The sequence below is a fragment of the Onychomys torridus genome, chromosome 9 (genome assembly GCF_903995425.1).
Source record: "Onychomys torridus chromosome 9, mOncTor1.1, whole genome shotgun sequence".
NCBI lineage: Eukaryota > Metazoa > Chordata > Mammalia > Rodentia > Cricetidae > Onychomys > Onychomys torridus.
This window is the reverse complement of record NC_050451.1, coordinates 21084223-21104874: the sequence shown is the minus strand read 5'-3', so window position 1 is coordinate 21104874 and position 20652 is coordinate 21084223. Positions and strand designations below refer to the sequence as shown.

Sequence of the window (20652 nt, the reverse complement as noted above, 5' to 3'; positions counted from 1 at the left end):
TCCAGACACTGGCCAGGCTTGCAGGGCAGACCTGTCCTTGCCTGCTGTCTCTTGTTTCAAGAGTTTGTTTCTGACAACTTCTTGTCTTGCCTTTACCAATCCTGGGCTTTCTCCTTTCTGGATGGCACACCCCAGTTGGCCTTGATGCTTAAGACTGACCAGTTCTTGTCCTTTCTCTCTGTCCTGCCCTCTGTCTAGTGGCATAGCATTGTCCTTGCTGTGCCATCTAACCTCATTAGCTAGGCTACAATGCTGATAGTGAAACAAAACTTCACTGTGTCTTACTAAGAACTCCTCTGAGGCTTGCATTTTCCCATTGTTCTCATTTTGCTGAGCTTTGATGATAAAATACTTAACTCATTTATTGTTTCTATGAACCCTTTACAGTGTCCTTCCCCACGTTGTTTATGTTACCTATATCATTTTAAAGTAAATCAATTAATCAGTTGAGATTGTCATTTTAGATTAATTTTCAAGAAATATATGGAAAGTTGCTTTCCTTTTTTTTTTTTAAGAAAACAGAGAGGGTCACACGTTTGCCTATTTGGAGTTTCTCTTTTAATTGCCATATTGGGTATTTAATGTGCATTTTATTTTTAGAATGAAAAAAATTCTTACAGAGTAGTAAAAATAACACATATGCTTTTCTGCTTGAATAGGCTTAGAAATAAAACACCACAGATGAAGTTGAAGTCCTGTGTGTTTCCCTTTGTGCCTTGTATCTTAGGATATTGAGTGTTAAATTGAGGATGATTGCCAAAAGTTCAACTGAATATGCAGAAAGAAAGCAGTTTTTCTGATGTACTTGATACATTTGTACTTACTTGGCTAGTATGTATGTTTTCCAGATGCTGTAGTAGGTTAGAGATAATTTTTTGATGTGTTGCTTTCATTCATTCTTTTTTTAAACAGAGTGCAATAGAGTCTCTTTTTGGAGCATCACTAACTGGGATTGCCTATTCCTTGTTTGCTGGGCAACCTCTAACAATACTGGGGAGCACAGGCCCAGTCCTAGTGTTTGAAAAAATTTTATTTAAATTCTGTAGGTAAGTAGCAATTCCCATCCCTTGTATTTGTATACCTATTAATTATGTGTTATAGTGTACTGTTTATGAACTACACTTAGCTTTGTTAACAGTGTGTGCATTTTCAGTATCTTTGGGTGTTTTTATGTGGTTGTCCTACCAAAGCTCCTACTACCATTTCTTCTTAGTAATGTACAAATAAGGAAAAATAAGATTGCCTATCAATGCTCATTTAATGAATTTGAGTATTGATAAGCAAATCATTTGATGAGTAATAAAAATCCTTAGTGCTAGCAAAATTAAACCAGTAAGATGTTTATATGAACTATTTGTTAGGGGAAATGTAGATCTTCCATAGGACAGAGTGAAATAGATCTTGAAAGCTCAGGCTGGCTTTGCCAGGCAATCTTGTATAAAGAGATAAGGGCTCAAAGCTATCAGAGTGCAGAGTTAGTGTCTATGACTAGGCTGTTCGTGGCATGGGAATACTGTAGCTAATAGACTTCAAATTCAGCATTAACAATACCATTCCCTATATGACATAGGTGAGGTTGAATATTTTAGCCTGAAACAATGTAGGCATTTGACTATTTGATTGTTGTAATTTTCGTGCTCTGATTCTCTGCTCATTGGCTAAGCTGATTTGAATTCTGACATGGCATGCTCCACTGACTAGTAGGGAATGAAATGACTTAAAGTATCTCTTATTTGAAATTAAAAATAAGAAACTACTTTTTTTTTTAGGGATAGTGGTGGGTGAAGAATGAGTAGTGGTGGCAAGATATTGGGGGTGGTGAGTGTGTTTACCTTACTGATACGAATGGATTCTTCATCTTTAGAAAGTCAGCCATTTGCTTTTAACTTGTGATTTGTTTGATAGAGCTAATTGCTAATGTAAGATCTAAGGGCTTTATCCTTTTACTGCCTAGCATAATTTCACTGTAAATCTTTAATATAGTAACCAAGTCTCCAGTTGAAGCAGAAAAACACAGAGCTTCATCTAATCAGTATTTTGGCCATTTAGTAATTGTTATTTTTAAAGGAATCCCGTGTTGCTTGTGTTCTTACTGCTTGTTATGAAAAACTTTAGGTGCAAATACTATTCTATATGTACATGGTGATCATGTCTCCATTTATATTTCTAAACAGAGATTATCACCTTTCCTATCTATCATTAAGAACCAGTATTGGTCTGTGGACTTCTTTCTTGTGCATTGTATTGGTTGCAACTGATGCGAGCAGCCTTGTGTGTTACATTACTCGGTTCACAGAAGAAGCTTTTGCGGCTCTCATTTGTATCATATTCATCTATGAAGCCTTAGAGAAACTCTTTCATTTAGGAAAAATATATGCATTTAATATGCACAACAACTTGGATGAACTGACCAGTTACACGTAAGTGCTTCTATTGCTTTCTTATGTTAAAATATATTTTTTTCTAAGCTATCAGAGCATATTTTTCTAATGGATTTTTTTTTTTCCTAAGAGCTCGGCATGGTGGTACACACTTTTAATTCCATTACTCAGGAGGCTGAGGCAGTAGGAAATACCACAAATTAAAGGTTCACCTTGGCTAATTAGCAAAAAGAAAGAAAATGGAATTTTTGCAGTGCAGTATTCACTATATCTAGTTGTATTTACCATATAAGCCATAGTATAATTGGCATTTGTTTCAGATGAAATTCTGCCAAAGCTTTCATGGGTAGAATTATAATTGATGAAGTTTATTCACTTTTGTTTACTGATGTAATGATTGGTTTAAGTACTCAACTTGACACAATCCAGAATTACCTGGGAGAAGAGTCTTACTGAGAGATTGTCTAAATCAGGTTGTCTTTATGAACATGTCTGTAGATGATTTTATCGAGACAGGAAGACCCACCCACTATGGGTAGTACCATTTTCTAGGTAGGGAATCCTGGAAGCAAGCTGAAAACTAGCATGTATATATTAATTTGTTCTTCTCCGCTTCTTGGCTATGGATACATATGACTAGCTACTTCAAGCTGCTGCCACTATGACATCCCTGTAGTTGATGGACCCAAAACTGAGATGAAATGAACCCTCCCCTGTGTTGCATTTGTCGGGGTATTTTATCACAACAATAAGAAATGAAACTAATACAACTGAAATAACTAAGTGAAATAACTAAGAAGTATGTGGTCTTCTGTTTGAGTTGGATTGGGAAATTTAAATCTTACTAATGTATTAGGGTTCTCTAAAGAAACAAAACTGATAGAGTGAAAAAATATGTGTGTATGAAGTGAGGGGACGAGAATGATTATTAGCTTGGCTTATAGGATATGTTCCAGGTAATCCAACAATGACTGTCTTACATTGGAGAGGTTGAGAATCTATTAGTTGTCCTGACCAAGACTCTGTCTCAGCAGTCCCACTCTGGTGCTGGTGTCCTGGAGGATCCCAGGAGAGTTGCTGATGCTTATACTTTTCATTCCCAGAGAAGTTGGTTCTGATATCAGTGAAGAACCACCTCAATGACAGGATAGATGCCAGTGGAGTGAGGGCAAGCAGGCAGAAAACAAAGCTTTATTTTTTTCATGTCTCTTTATCTCAATTACCACCAGAAGGTACTGCCCATATTTAGGATGGATCTTCTTGCTTCAAATAATCTGATCAAGAAAATCCCTCACTGGAGTGCCCAGCAGCTTGTGTTTTAGTTGATCCCAGATGCAGTCAAGTTGACAATAGAGATTAACCATCACAATGGGCAATCTATGTTCTATGTATATTCCTGTATTCTTTAACCACTCAGGTGTAGGATATATTTTTATATTTATGTATTCCTTGCATTTTATATAATTGCACTTTTAAAATATAGAATGTTCAACAAATGTACCTCTCATTAGTACTTTTTTGTTACACTGGAGATAGAACTCAGGGCTTTGTGCATGGTAGGTGTCTTAAGGTTTCTATTGCTGTAAAGAAGCACATGGCCATGACAACTCTTAAAAAAGGAGAACATTTAATTGGCTAGCTTATAATATCAGAGGTTTATTCCATTATTGTCATGGCGAGAAACATGGTGTCATGCAGGTAGATATGATGCTGGAGAAGAAGCTGAAAGTTCTATATCTTGATCCATAGTCAATGGAAGTGAACTGTGTCACTGAGTGTAATAGGAGATTTCAAGGCCCACCCCAACATTGACACACTTCCTCCAATAAGGCCATGCCTACTTCAACAAATTCACACCTCCTAACATTGCCACTCCCTCTGAACTTATGGGGCCAATTACATTTAGATTACCACATTCCACTCCCTTGCTCCCATAAGCTTGTAACAGTATCATAATGCAAAATGCATTTAGTCCAACTTTAAAAGTCCTCATAATCTATCACAGTCTCAAACTCATTTAAAAGTCTAAAGTTCAGAATTTCTTCTGAGATTCATGCAATCTCTTAACTCTAATCCCCTGTAAAATCCAAATCAAAAAGCAGATCACATACTTCCAACATACAATGGCACAGGATATACATGACCATTCCAAAATGTAGAGAAGGGAGCATAGTGAGGAAATGCTGGATTAAAGCAAAACCAAAAACCAGCTGGGCAAATTTTATATCTCCATGTCTGATGTCAAAATGCTCTTCAGATTTCCAACTCCATTCATATTTGTTGACCACAGCACACTTCTTTTCCTTGAGCTGGTTCCACTCACTGTTAGTAGCTCTCCTTGGCAGATATCCCACAGCTCTAGCAAAGCCAACATATTGGGTTTGCCAAGGCAAACCAGATTTCTCCTTCACAGCTTCAAGCACTGGCCTTTCTAGGCCTATATTCATGGACATCCCTGATACATAACTGGCCTCAACTGCTTTCTTTAGTCACAGAGGAAATTAATTCCACAAACCCTTTCTTCTATCCTTGACTCTAAAGCCACACCACATGGCTAAAACTGCCAAGTTCTGCTGCTTGCTGGGGCTGAAACATGGCTCACTCCTTCAACTACGTCTTCACCAGTGTTTTGTTGTTGATAGTTTTCTTCACTGCCTGATCTTGGCTGTCTTGAAACTTGATCTGTAAACCAGGCTGGCCTCAAACTCAAAGATCCCCCCTGCCCCTGCTTCTGAAGTGCTGGGATTAAAGGCATGCACCACCACTCCCACCTCTGATGTTTTCTTTAATCCCTTTTCACAAATTGGAGGCTTAGCTGGTGGAATCTTGCCTTGAGGTCACCACTCCGTTTATTCCATTTCTTAATCTGTTTATCCTCTTGAACACAGGATTTAGCTCCATTCCACTTCCTGATGTCCCTTTTCTCCTCAAATTGTACATTTTGTATTTTCCCTTTCTATGTTTGCTTCTTTTCATTATAAATCTTTATAAGCATGAACACTAGTAACCACCTAACAGAGTCTGTGCTAGGCTGTTTTGAGATTTCCTCTGCTGATAGAATTAGTCCAAAATTCTTCACTTCAGCCTCAGGCAGACTTTTCAAACAAGGGCAAAATGCAGCCACATTCTTCACCAAAATATCACAAGAATGATCTCTAGGCAACATACTAAAATTCTTCTTCTCTGAAGCCTCTGAAGCTAGGCCCCACAGTTAAGTGACCCTGAGCATCACCATCTTCTACGCTCCTACTAGTATAGCAGCACTTAAAGCACTCCACCTTCCTAACCCAGTGTCCCAAAGTCCAAGTTCCTCCAAACAAACACAGGCGCAGGCCTGTCACAGCAGTACCGCAGTCCTGGGACCAACTCTGCCTTAGTTAAAGTCTCTATTACAGTGAAGAGACATCATGACCATGGCAACTCTTAGAAAGGACAACATTTAATTGGGGTGGCTTATTGTTTCAGACATTTAGTCCGTTATCATCATGGCAGGTGGCGTGCAGGTAGACATGGTGCTGGAAAAGGAGCTGAGAGTTCTACATCTTGATCTGCAGGCAACAGGAAGTGAACTGTGTTACTGGGCATATAAAGCCCACTCCCACAGTGACACACTTCTTCCAACAAGGCCATACTATTTCCAACAAAGTCACACCTCCAAATATTGTCACTCCTTATTGGCTTATGGGGGCCAATTACATTCAGACTACCACAATAGGCAAGCTCTATAACTGAACATCTCCAGCCATTCATTTGATTTTTTTTTTTTTAAAGGACAAGATCTCACTATATATTCCTGGCTGATCTTGAACTAGCTATATAGATCTGGTTAGCCTTGAACTCTGCCTTCTCAATTAATTTTTTTGTTGTTGTTATTTTTGAGAATTTCATACATGAGTACTGTATTAACATCATTTCTTTCCTACCCTTTCCCCTTAAAACTCTTTCCATGTTTCTTCCCCTCTCAGAACCATATCTTTATAACTATTATTGTTACACACACACACACACACACACACACACACACACACACACACACAAACATACAGACATGTAGTTGGATTTTTCTTTGGGCCGCCAGCTCACAAATAATGATACAGAGACTTTCATAAAGAAAGCCTGGCCTATAGCTTAGATTTATTCCTAATTGGCTCTCATAACTTAAATTAACCCATTTATATCAATCTGTATTCTTCCATTTTCTACCTCCTGTTTCCTCTCAGTGTCTCCTAGCTTCTCCTGCAGTATACGAGTTTCATCTCTTTCTCCTTCTCTTCCCAAAAGTCCCACCTCTATCTCTTGCCTAGCTATTGGCTGTTCAGCTCTTTATTAAACCAATCACAACAATATATCTTTACACAGTGTACAAATATTTTACAACACAGACAGACACTTATAGGTACATAAATACAACCTACTGACCCCATTTAATATTGCTTGAATATGTATGTGTTTAAGGCTGACCACTTTAATAACGTATCAGGGTACTTGTCCCTGGAGAAGACTGATTCTCCCTCTCTCAGCAGCCATTGTCTATGGCTCTTCATCCCAGTGGAATGTCTACTAATGTCATTGTGTTGGTCTTGTTTAAGTAACTATATTATTAAGATTTCATGGGTACAACTTTGCAATCTTATACAGAAGGTAGGATGTGCTGGTCCTCTGAGTTTTATAGTCTTTCTACTCCTTCTTTTGTAATATTAGGTGTACAGGTTGTGCTGTAGATATATCAGTTGGGCACAGGCATTCCACAGTCAGTTGTTCTTTGCATTTTAACCCATTGTGGCTCTTTGTAATTGGCTCTGCTGCATAAAGAAGCTTCTTTGGTGAGGGGACTATGGATATAAGAATAGGTCTCTAGGCTGGGCATTGGTATAGTGGCACATCTTTAATTCCAGCACTCGGGAGGCAGATGTAGGCAGATCTCTGTGAGTTTGAGGCCAGCCTGGTCTACAGAGTGAGTTCCAGGAAAGCCAGGACTGTTTCATAGAAGAAACCTTATCTCGAAAAAACAAAAAACAAAAACAAAAAAACAAACCAGTTTTTTAGAACGTAGCTTGCAATTGTACTGGTTTAGCAAAGTGGCAGGATCACCTTGAGGGTCCATGACCTCATTAGCTGAAAGTTGTTGACTAGGTTTTTAGTGCCAGAATGAATTCTCTCCAATTGAGTGGGAAATGAAAAATTTAAACTTTAAAGACTTGAAAAGTCATTTATAATGGTTATAAAAAGTTTTAAACATTGGGGTTGTGGAGATGGCTCAGTGGTTAAGAGCACTGGCTGTTTTCCCTGAGGACCCAGGTTCAGTTCCCAGCAGCCACATGGCAACTCACAATTGTCTGTAACTCCAATTCTAGGGTATCTGACACCCTCACAGAAACATCCATGTATGCCAAATGTCAAAGTGCATAAAATAAAAAATAAACATTTTAAGAAAAGTTGCAGATATAAAAAAATAAAAGTCAAATGCTGTTAAAGTCAGATATGTCTACGATGTCCTCTTTGTTCTCTAGCAATTGTATGTTACACAAATGTGGTACTCCACTTCATTGAACCATAAGGAGAAATATAATCACCAGAACACAAAAAGTATGCTGGAGAGATGGTTTAGTGGTGTACTGTGCTTGCTGCCAAAACTTACACCTGAGTTCAATCTATAAGACCCATATGGTACAAGGAGAAAAGTGATTTCTAAAAGTTGTCCTTTCACCTCTGCAGAATTGTGGTGACCTGTCCTGTTTCCCCATAATAAATAAGTATGTTGCATTCAAAACATAAAAGCAAAAAGGCAATCTGGGTGTGGTGGCTCATGTTGATAAACCTAGCACTTAGAAGGTAAAGTCAAGAAGATCAGGAGCTCAAGGTCAGCCTTGAAAAATTTGATTGTGGGCTGGGCTACAAGAGGCAAACAAACCCAAAATAAACAACAAAAAACAAATAGGCCATCTTTCTTGGCCCTAAGCCACAGATCCCTATCCTCTTTTCTTCCCTCAATCCAGTTTTTAATCACCTGGTTACCTTCTTTGCAGTCTTAGCTTGATGGGCAAAGCAGGAACGGGTCTGAAATGACTGTGATGCTGAACTACTTAAAAATACTAGACACTTTGATGCCCAGACTTATCTGTAACATCTTCTTTGTGTCTTCTTTGCTTTTAAATGCGTGATGTTTTGACATTTATAAATTGGTTGTTGAAATAGTTCTAGATATGGACTGAACTCTGATCTTAAGCATCTCCTATCTCATCCCAATAAAAAGCTATTTTATTTGTTTAAGAGTGAGTCTTAAACCTGACAGTGTAGGTTGTGATAGCCTATCGTGCCAAGGCTCTTTCTTCCATTCCTAGTACCACAAGGGGGAAAAAGTTCCTTTTCTTCTGTTTAGGTTGCCTTACTAGCAAAGGATGACCTTGAATTCCTGTTCCTCTTTCCTCTACCACCAGAGTTCTGGGATTGTAGTCTGTGCTACCACCCATGCTAAGAATGAGTTTTAAGATCATAAACATGAGCATGAGTAGGGCAGTGGTGCTGTGGGTTTTGTTTGGAATGCTTAAGTGTTGTTGGAGCATCAAGAGACAGCAGTTAATAAGATTGAGTGGTAAACAGTCTTATGTAAGCATGGTGGTGTCTTTTTATCTTTCCCAAGCATTATATCCAACTAGTGTTATTAAGTAAATGTGCCATTGACAGTTATGTTAGTTCTACTAATGTCACCCAAACATTACTCCATTTAGTTGGTTGTTTCTGATGTGTACTCACTTTCTCTTCTCCCCTTCTTTTTTCCTCCTCTCTGCACTGCTCCTGAAGCAGCTCCTTCGCCCCCACATTTTATTTATTTATTTTTTTAAGACATAGCTCTAGCTGGTGTGGAATACCCTGTAAAACATCCCAGGGCTTCATGCTTTGGGTGCTCTGCTTCTGTTTCCTGTCTTACTTCCTACTCCCCATGCTTGCTACATGGAAGAAATGCCGATATGTTAAAAGCTACAACTTTGTGCGATTGATTTAGAAAAAATAAATAAATAAATGTAGGATTCTTAAAAATGTATCTTGTTCTGATTTCTTAGATGTGTATGTGCAGAGCCATCTAACCCTAGCAATGAAACTATGGAACTGTGGAAGAGAAAGAATGTGACGGCAGACAGTATTTTCTGGGGAAACCTCACTGTATCCGTAAGTATAGTAGGATTGAGGACTATTTGAGGCCCACAGAAGCTGGCTCTCCTCTCTTTCTGTTTTGTTTTAGAGGTGGTTTCACTCTGTAGCCTATATTGGCTTAGGATTTGCAGCAGTCTTCCCATCTCAGCCTCTCCTGTGCTAGGATTCAAGATGTGAACTTCCATGTTCAGCTGTCTTTACGAATATGTAGATTGTTTTCAAAATATGTTGTTCTGTTTCTGTCCTAATTGTCAATTTTAATATATGTACATCTGTTTGGGTGTATGCATGAGTTCAGGTACCCACAAAGGCCAGAAGAAGGTATCAGATCACTTGGAGCTGGAGTTTCAGGCAGTTGTGGGAACCCAACATGAGTGCTAGAAACTGAGCTCAGTTCTTCTGCAAGAGTAGCAAATGTGCGCTTAACCTCTGAGCCATCTCTGTAGCCTCTGTTGTGTTTGCTTTTTTAAGTGTTGTGTGAAGCCTCAGACCAGTGCTTCTCAACCTCCATAATTCCTCATGTTGTGGTGACCACATCTATAAAATTATTTCACTGCTACTTCATAACTGTAATGTTGCTACTGTTAATGAGACATTATATAAACACCTGAAATGCAGACTATGATATGTACCCCTGAGAACCACGGCCCTAGACCTAGGACCTCACACATACTAGGCAAGAGCTTTACTGCTGAGCTATAGCTGTAGCACCAGGCCAGATGTGGTGTTTTCACTAAAATTTTAATTACCACTTTGCTGCTTATATAAGACTAGGCTTTAATCCCAGGTGTCAAATCAGAGCTAAATTGGTTACCTTTAAATTTTCCTGTTTTTTCTAGGGGAGGATGAGTGCTAAAGTCTCATTTATCCCAGGCTGCCATCTAATTATAAATAGCAGAGGCTCGCCTTGAATTCCTGGTCCTTTGGCCTCACCTCGAGAGAGATAAGGATTACAGACGTATGCCACCATGCCCAGCTCCAGTTGTCTTTTAAGGCAGTGCTCTATTGATGCTCCATTCAGCATCTATAAAGACCTTGGTAGTGATTTCCTGTCTGCTGCTTATATTTAAACCACCTGTCAGACAGTGCAGTTGTGGCTACAGGGATGCAGAAAAAACATTTCATAGTTAGCACTCATTGTGAGCCATTCTCTAAAGGGATCATGCAGTTGAAAGAAAGGGGAATCTTGGTGAAATACTCTATTGTGGTGATTTTGATAGGAATATCATAATCTCTAATTGATTATGTGTGGTTAGCTTAGCATTAGCTTTCTGAGTGGAGCATAAAAATCGACGTCTTAGATTCAACCATGTTCATGAGTATTTATTGGATACTTGAAAAATCTCCCTCTCCTTCCCTCTACCACCCTTCCAGGAATGTAAGTCCTTTCACGGTATGTTTGTGGGATCAGCCTGTGGTCCTCATGGGCCCTACGTTCCCGATGTGCTCTTCTGGTGTGTCGTCCTGTTTTTCACGACGTTCTTTCTGTCTTCATTCCTCAAGCAGTTTAAAACCAAGCGTTATTTTCCTACCAAGGTAAGTGAGTTGAATTTTGGTAATATTTATGTTAGTTTTCATTTCTTTTGGTTTATTTCAAATCAACAATTTATTATTTAAAGTTAATGTTCTATGCCAAATATTTTAAAAGAAATTCCTTTTAGTAAAAAATATGTCATCTAGGTCATGGTGGTGGTGCACTCCTTTAATCCTATTGCTAGGGAGGCAGACACAGACAGATCTCTGTGAGTTCAAGGCCAGCCTGGTCTACAGAGTGAGTTCTAGGACAGTCAGGACTGTTACACCAAGAAACCCTGTCTTGAAAACCAAAACCAAAACCCAAACAAAACTATCCATGTATTACATATCTGAGCACACAGAAGGAAGATAATTCTGTGAGAAAGTGGAGGTTAGTTGTGACTTTTTTCTTATGTTTGGGGGATTAAGTGGAAGTATACATATGTAACACTATTATTTAAAGTCTCCTCCATGCATTGGGGACATATTTTATGAGAAAGACATAAATTATTTACAAAGTATAGGAAGTAATTCTATGTTAATGTAATCTCTCTATTGTAGGTACGATCAACAATCAGTGACTTTGCTGTATTTCTCACAATAGTAATAATGGTTGCAATTGACTACTTTGTAGGAATTCCGTCTCCTAAACTTCATGTTCCTGAAAAGTTTGAGGTAAGTATTAAAGCAAGTGGCTATTTTTTTTCCCCCAGAAATACCAAACTACTTAGTGAGGAAGGGACTTGAACCCAGGACCTTGTACTTATTAGGCAAGAGCTCTTGTGAACCGCAGTCCTCAATTTTTCTTTGCATTGACAAATATAATTTAAATTTTAGTACCTGCTATTCTCCAGAGTACTAAACTCTCTAATTCATGTTTACAGTGTTTGCTCTAAAAATTAATTTCATGTTACATCGTTGAAATGTGTTTGAATCTGATAAGGTGTCAGATTTTTGTTGTTAGTTGTTTTTTGCCAGTTCTGACTCAGTACCAGCCTTGCTGTGACTACTAGTTTCAAGAATCTAACCCAAGGTACATTAAGAATTCAGACAAGAGAGATTTGTTTCACCATATATGGTGTATGTAGGTCCATGTTAAAATGTCATTCTTGTTTACTTGTCCTGTGTCTGCATGCCAAACCTCATCAAAACCCAGTCTTTAAGATGGACACTGTGGTACATGCCTGTTATCCCAAACTTAGGGCATTGAAGCAGGATGCTTGTGAATTTGAGGCTGGCCTGGACTACATAGTTACATAGGCTACTTAGCAATACCTTTTTCTCCATAATAAATAAATTGAAACAGACAAACAAAAACCCTAACCCCAAACCACCAGTCTCTAAACAGTAAACCTCTGTTTATAGTCCGTTGGCAGCTGGGCTTACCCCGGTGGAATGTGATCTGGTCAGGATGGAGTTTCGGGGCTTTGTCTGTCTGCAAATACTTCACCACACATCCTACCTAACTCAGCCTGTCCTTCTGTCCCTTGGCATTTGCTGGAGGACATCCATTATGTGCTGTGGAATTTTAGTGCAATAGAAGAATGAAACTTTTTATTTTTTAACTTTAATAGCCTACTGATCCAAGTAGGGGCTGGATCATAAGCCCTTTGGGAGATAACCCTTGGTGGACATTACTAATTGCAGCTGTTCCAGCTCTCCTTTGTACCATTCTCATCTTTATGGATCAGCAGATTACAGCTGTAATCATCAACAGAAAAGAACATAAACTCAAGGTAATTCTCAAAGACTTCTTTAAGCAGTTAGGGTATTTTCTTTAATAACAAGAACATTTAAAAATACAAGATAAAAATTATTTTCTTCCTTCTTTATAATTAATTTGGAATTTTAATATAAAGGAACAGTCTGGACTTACCAGTGTTCATTTCCTTCTTCAGAAAGGAGCTGGCTATCACCTTGACTTGCTCATGGTTGGTGTCATGTTGGGAGTCTGCTCTATCATGGGCCTGCCTTGGTTTGTGGCTGCGACAGTATTGTCTATAAGTCATGTTAACAGCTTAAAAGTAGAGTCTGAATGTTCTGCTCCAGGGGAACAGCCCAAGTTTCTGGGGATTCGAGAACAACGAGTTACAGGGCTGATGATTTTTATCCTGATGGGCCTCTCTGTGTTCATGACTTCAGTACTAAAGGTAAAAATCCTTTGTGGTAGCATTCTGAAATCTCACTTAACATTTGTATTTAATTATATAGAAATGAAACACTAAAATACGTGTGGAATTTATAAAATCGTCTTCCCCCTGTAATTTAAAATCTATTCAAGTTTAGAAATACCGTTTGGCCATGTTTTTCATATGGTAAGCATGTAGATTAATGAGTTATAGCTGGTAGATCCATCAGTTACAGCCTGCAGTTGGAACAAATTAATCAACATGTAGTTAGAACATAGTACAGGAAGTAATTGGAAACAATAGAAGAAAAGTGCTTTGGTTTCTCTAAAGTACTGTTAGTGGATTTAATAAGTTTTTTCTGAATATAGCACATGAAATAAAAGTAGTAAATAAACACTAGAAAAATAAATAAAAACAAGATTACCAATGAAGCACATAAGAAATTCTGCTAAACACATTTTTCTCATATCCATATTTTACAAATATTCACTCTATAAAATATAATCATTAAAAATAATTATGTAGCATAGTATCTAATCTGAAACTTTTTCTTTACTGTGTAAAAACCCAGCTCCATATTTGTCTTTGCTGTTTTATTTTTGTTGTAACGAAAATGGCTGAATGAAAGCTGACACCACTGTAAACTAGAAGAGACTTATGTGCATTAGCTTTAAAAGGATATTCTTCATTGTTGGAATTCCTTGGGCTTGTTTCATGGACTTTTTACTGGCCAGTTTAAGTACCAAGTGTCTGGACTGTTTGCAGTGCCCTTAGACCAGGGGATAGCAATAGATAGGGTATAGTATTGTCTTCCTACAGGGACTCCACAGTGTGTTGATGAAATTGTTAGGCAAATGGGTAGTTTTATAGTACTGAGTGTATTTCATAGGAACTTGGAGACAAGAAAGGTATTTTATATAGTCTTCTCGGGGGGGGGGGGGGGAGGGCCCATTGAAGCTCTTTGGAAGTTGCCCCTTAAGTCTTATTATAGTTTCTAAATTTCTGATGAATTAAATGCTGCACATAACTAGAAAACTCAACTCAAACATGCAGAGAACTCTAAAATGAAACTTAGTCTCCATATTGGTTTTTAACTTTTTAAAAACAATTCTTCAGAGACAGTTCTTTTCAACTTTGTGATTTAAATAAAAAAAAAAAAAGTGTGTGTGTATGTATACAGGTGCACATGTGCAGTAGTGGGAGCTTGAAGGTCAGAGAACAACTTCCTTCAGTTTCTGTTGTTCCATGATGGGTTTCCAGAGACCACACTTAGGTTGTCTGGCTTGCATAGTAAGAGCTTTACTTACTGAGGAACTGCTTGTTGACCCCCAACTTTATTGTTTAACCTCCCCTGGCAGTATTTGGGTGTGGTGGTCTGTAGTCCTAGTTTTTGGACAGGGGTAAGATGGGAGTGGGGCTAATTGTTCTAAATTAGAGGGTGACCTGGACTCCATAGTGAGTTCCAGCCAGACTGAGCTCAGTATGAGTCTCTGCATCAAAGTTAACGGACTGGCGAGGTGGGTAAAGTAGCAAGGCATTGCTGATGCCAGATTAGACAGAACCACATGGTCTTGTCTTTGACCTCCACATGTACATTATGACAAGTGTGCTTGTATGCACATGTACCTGCACACACCTGCATACACACAGGTCAGGAAGGAAGAAAAGTAAGTTAGTAAGTTAAGTTACTCTGATAGGTATCATCTTTGTAATCTTGAATATTGTTATAATTATATCTTTTACACTTATGTTTATATTGACTCTTTTTTTCCTAGAACAGAAATTTTCAAGGTCTACTCCAAGGACTTTTTGGAGTCCCTGGCATCCTATCAGGATTCCACTGGGGCCTTCCATTCCAAAGGCTACATTCTGCAAAAGGCAGGGTTTTTCCATGTATGTCATACAAAAGAGGATATTGTACATATTGCTTTAAACTAAACACAGTTGCAAATCAAAGACTCCTTGTCTCCTGTTAAGCAACCACTAAATAAATTTACAGAAATGTAAAGCAGTGCTAGTCTTGAATTTCACTTTGTTTTAGAAATTATAGTCTTTCATAGAAATGTGTTCCTGGGCGTGGCTCAGTTGGTAGTAAAGTGCTTACTGTACAGGTGTAAATCTGGGTTCAGATCCCTAGTACCCATGGGTAAAGAGCCTGTCATCCCATCACCCTGGACGTGGAGACATGTATATCTTCTGAGCTTATTGGCCAGCTAGTTTTGCTTAACTGGTGAGCTCTAGATTTGGTAAAGGACCCCTGTCTTTAAAAAAAAAAAAAAAAAGTGAGTGAGGAAGGCACCACACAGTTCACACCCACATCCACATAGACATGTGTACTTCTACAAAGATAGTGTTCTTTTTGCCAGCTTATCATGGTTATTGTTATTATTGCTGTTATTTTAAATTGATAATAGCTACTTAAAGGATCTTTGAATTTTACACATACAGCCAGGATGGTGTTTGTCATCTCCATCCTTCCAAGTTTTCAGGACTTCATTAGTTAATGCCATTCTGCTGCATTGGTGCTGGACAACAGTACTTTGGTGACTGATGGTGTATCAGCTACTTTGTTGAATGTTGTATGTATTTAAAGAAATTTAGTTACACAGCAAACTGATTCAGAAGCTGAAACACCGAAAGGCTGTTTGTTTCAAGTTAACTAGGTTTTAAACTAAGCTGTTGATTGAAGTGCCCTTGCTCCTCATGCCTGAGTGCACTCTTTATGAACTATCTGTAGGTCAACTAACTCTCAAATGTATAAACAATATACCTGTTTTCTTCTTTCCTGTAGGAATGTTGGTCCAGTCCTTATTACAAAAGACCTTTCAATTCTGTCATCATAGTTACTCATCAGTGTTTCTGTATACTTATTATTGTGAATTATTTCAGTACAATGAGTTCTAATTGTAGTAATTTTATTTACAGTTTATTCCAATGCCAGTTCTGTATGGTGTTTTCCTTTATATGGGAGTTTCATCATTGAAAGGAATTCAGGCAAGTATTTAATAATGGCACTATTTAAAAATTGCGGAAGTTGTAATTGTGGTTATTTTCTGTCTAGTTATGTCAAATCCACATTTACTCAGTGATTATTGCTCACTGTATGTTTTTACTCCAAAGAATAAAATGATTAATTTACCTGGTTTGACTTAAACCTGATGAAATGTCACATACCTGCTCAGGGAAGACTAATGTAGTGAAGAGAGGATCAAAGGGTCAAAATGGGAAGGCCTTTATCTCAAGTGGAGAACACTGTCTGCTCTGAGAAAGAAAGGGTATACAAAATTGTATGTCGCAGTGAGACCTAGCACATCGTCTGTTTTTTGTCATTCTTAAAATTGCTGACTAATGGAGGGAAGGAGGAGCTCCTGCTCTATAAATCAGGACGCTGAGACAGTGGGGCTCTGTGGGGCTTGTGTGGCAAGGAAGTCAGAGCTGGCGCTTCCTGTGCCTTGTACAGACAGTCTGCTAAAATGTGGTCAGGTTGGTACTGGCATGGGTGGAAAATGTTTAGATTAACACAGTGAGCCCACAGCTCATAAAACACTATGCCATCCACAGTCACTCTAGTGTATGGGTAGCGTGCAGCACTTAATGAAGCCAACTTTTTTTTTTTTTAAATCATGTCTCCCATGGTGAAGAAATGATACTACCACACTCACATGATTTTTATAACTGTTTTGTGAAGTGGGTAGGTTGATTTTACTTCTAGTTTATAAATAAGAAAATCAAGTTCAGAAGTATACAGTGAATGAATTGGTGATTTCTTTTCATATCCTTAGTTGTGTTAAAGCTTGGTGAAACCTAAGAAGACTGTTAGTATTTGTGTGTATTGGAAACAGCCCAAAGAGATTCAGTATATTTGGAATTCGACCATACAAAGTAGAATATTTTGTCCATTTCGTTTTGCTCTTGAGACACGGCTAGCCTCCTAGGCTGGCTTGAATGGTAGTATCCTGCCTCAGTCTCCTATGTAATAGGGTTACAGGTGTATACTACCAGCTCTGGCTGCCTTGATCTATTTTTCCCCCCACTTTCTCTTTGGTTTCAGGCATTCTTTCACAAAACATTTGTCTGTATTATAAGAACATACCAAAGAACTTAAGAGTTTCCTTTAACACATACACAAAACTCTAAAAGTTAAAATTTCTTAAATAACAAAAATGGTTTTTGTTGATAAATCTTTTCCTTCATTACATGTGTAGTTTTTTGACCGTATCAAGCTATTTGGAATGCCTGCCAAGCACCAGCCGGACCTGATCTACCTCCGCTATGTACCCCTGTGGAAGGTGCACGTGTTCACTGTCATCCAGCTGACCTGCCTTGTCCTGCTGTGGGTAATCAAAGCTTCTGCTGCTGCAGTAGTTTTTCCCATGATGGTAAATTTTCAGATTTTTTTTGTTATTAATTTATAATGTAATTTTCATTTTCATTTAAAAAATTTACATTTAAAAATTTGTAATTGACTTTAAGGAAATAAATAACCTCCTTTAAATATCTTAAGTATTGAGAAATATAGATGAACTGTTTCTAGCTACAAACTAGTCCTTTGCATTCTGGGTATTCTTCTGGTATTCTCAAGAGTTTTTTTATTTTTAATGTTTTAGTCCTTGGTCTATAGGGTTCTATTTTGTAATGCTATGTAACTCCAGAACTTAGGACATTCATAGAACAAATGTGGAAGACAAAAAAACAAAGCGAAGCAGCTCTGAAACACCTTGGCTTTGAAATGGGATACTGCAATGTGTCTTTTCTAGAAACTTACAGACCTAGAAGTTTAAAACGTATAAAGTCCATAGAGGATTTTAATAGGACACAATCCCTACAATTCATTAAATCATCATTCAGTTTTTTTGCATAAAAATTATGCAAATAGATAGTTCTTTTTCTGGGTACTATATAAAAGATAATTATTGATTTAGCTCTAGAAAATGTTAAGAGACTCAGACTCAACTGTTAGGACTAGCTGAGCAGTAATTCCTGATTACAGTTAAATCACATGTCAAATGAAGCTTTTAAAGTAATATTACAGATTTGGAAATTAAATCCTCTGTAAAATGTCAAGTTAAAGAAGGAAGGAGCATTGTAATGATCTGTTTCTAAAGCTTTGAGCACAGCTGGGATTATATACTCAAAGGAAGACGTGCACCACACGTGGGCTTTATTATCAAAGAAGGCAGAATAAATGCAGCAAAAATCAGTCATGGACCAGTCTCCCAAGCCAGGGATAGAAAGAAATGAGGGAATAAAGTATTTAGATGAGCTTAAGAAGGAAAGAATTTAGCCATAGATGCACAAAAGATTCAAATGGTCAAAACTTCATTGGACATCTAGAACAGAAGGGCCAATAGGTATTTTTCTGTAAAGGCCAGATGGTAAATATTTAAGGCTTTGTGGGTCAGGAGAATATTTTATAGGTACTTGAACAATACAAGGAAGAAATGCATTTTTATAATTTCTTAGTGGTAAAATTGAAGAAGTGGTGCTTTTTCAACGCAGCACTACTAATGAGAAGAATGGCACTCTCTTCTACTGGGCACCTCAGTTCAGGTTCAAGGCCAGCACTGCATTTATTACTAAGGTTAGGGGGGCTCAGTAGAAGTGTTGCCTAGAGTATGTGAAGACTAAGTGTGATTCTTAGCACTGGAAAAAAAAGAGGAAAAAACATCTTTATATTTAGAACTCTTTCAAATGTTGTCTATAAAAACCATTTTTAGTTCATGAGTTTTACAAAAATGGCTAATGGCCCAGGTTTGACCTAGGACCTATGAGTTGTCACTTCCTGATTTCTAGGAAGTGGATTCTTATCAGACTGTGTATGAATTTTCACAAGTAGCCCAAGAAAAAGGGTAAAGTAGCTGAGAATACCAGGCGCAGTTTCATGAACATTTAAAGACCAGACAGTGATTGAAAGCCAAGAAAAAGACGCACGTTTTTCTCAGGAAACACTAGTAAGATCTCAGCACCAAAAAAACCTAATGAAGTTTTTGTAAAAGATCTATGATGTTTTCTTATGATTAAATACAATCAGTTTAAAATGCTAATTTATATGCTCAGCATTATTTCTTAGCATTATATACCATAATAAAGCAGATAATGATACTTTAGCATCAAAAGGAATTATCAGCATATTTATAATTATATACATTTCAACCTTTTAGTTAGAATCTAATGAAAAAAGAACCAAGACCTTACTACATTGGGAACAGTTGTATTTGAATATCTGGATAAGAACATATCAGAAGTAGTAGATAGTATCTACCTCAAAAGTAGTGTTAATCATGGAAAATAACAGTGTAGTAGACTATACAATTCTGGAGACTAAAAGTGTAAAATCAGGTTATAGGCACAGTATTACCTTCTTATACCTGCAAGGAGTCCCTCTTTCTAACTGCTTGTTGTGTTTGTCCTGTAGCTGCATAGCTACATTCTGCATTATCCCAGCATGTTTTTCCTGTGAGTCTGTTTTCACATGGCGTGTGTGTGTGTGTGTGTGTGTGTGTGTGTGTGTGTGTGTGTGTGTATCTCCATCCATCTCTATGGTTAGAAAGACCTTTTAAAGAAGATGGGAAAACTCACAGGTAAAGGGTAAATTTATTTAGTCATGTGAAGTGTTTTTATGTGGTAAGAGACATTTTAAACAGAGTAGAGTTTTAGAGTTGTGAACCAGGAGGAAGTATTTGTAACATACAAAGTAGATGGAAGGTTTCTACTAAACTAAAGAGTCCACTAAAAAGTTAACAGTTAAGTTTCAAATGAGGGGAAAACAAGTAAAAGATAAAATATAGCAAGCAACAGTAATGGAAAGCCAGTTGGCCTCTGTAAACATGCACATTCGCAACAGCTGTCATAGGATAGCAAATTCAAATACACCCTTTCCTCTCAACTCATTGAAAAACCAAAGCTCAGACCTGCGGTCAGGTGTTCCAGTGCATTATCTAAGAGTCGCAGAGCTGTTTTATGACGGGTGCTTACATACTATAAAGTCTTTACTGAGAGGGAGTGGAATGGCTTCTTATTTATTCCTATGTGTTGTTTTTGTTTTGAGTATACAGTTAGAAGATACAAATAAATATCTCTCGTTCTACTAAGTGTTAACTAATTTTTAAACAAAATGAATGTAGTATCTCCTATTATGTATAAGTTTCAGCAAGCGTTTACTTTTCTTTTTCCGTGTCTGTATTATGTTTCTGTCTCTCCCATCGTCAGGTTCTTGCCCTAGTCTTTGTGCGTAAGCTCATGGATCTGTGTTTCACAAAGAGAGAACTCAGTTGGCTTGATGATCTCATGCCAGAAAGTAAGAAAAAGAAAGAAGATGACAAAAAGAAAAAAGAGAAAGAGGTAAAAAGGCATTCCTTTGTTTAATGACTTGCACCACTTAGCAGATACTGTTACCACCGCTGTAGTTTAATCCTCACGGAACATTATGAAGTACAAGTACTGCCAAGTATTCTGTTTTACTAGAGGAGGCAGGT

The 20652-nt window shown here is 37.8% G+C and overlaps 1 protein-coding gene across 8 annotated transcripts in view; it reads left to right on the top strand.

The window, feature by feature from the left end:
* The window catches only part of Slc4a7 (solute carrier family 4 member 7), a 92766-nt gene that overhangs the window by 61498 nt on the left and 10616 nt on the right, over positions 1–20652 (top strand). For 7 of the 8 annotated variants that reach the window (XM_036200012.1, XM_036200010.1, XM_036200014.1 and 4 more), the window contains 10 exons: positions 913–1046; positions 2175–2420; positions 9443–9548; positions 10908–11069; positions 11610–11723; positions 12623–12784; positions 12947–13198; positions 16103–16171; positions 17383–17556; positions 20387–20518. In XM_036200012.1, the coding sequence (XP_036055905.1) occupies positions 913–1046; positions 2175–2420; positions 9443–9548; positions 10908–11069; positions 11610–11723; positions 12623–12784; positions 12947–13198; positions 16103–16171; positions 17383–17556; positions 20387–20518 (1551 nt within the window). Of the gene's footprint in view, positions 1–912; positions 1047–2174; positions 2421–9442; positions 9549–10907; positions 11070–11609; positions 11724–12622; positions 12785–12946; positions 13199–16102; positions 16172–17381; positions 17557–20386; positions 20519–20652 lie in introns of those variants that run through there. The other variant, XM_036200015.1, reaches the window with a different exon arrangement.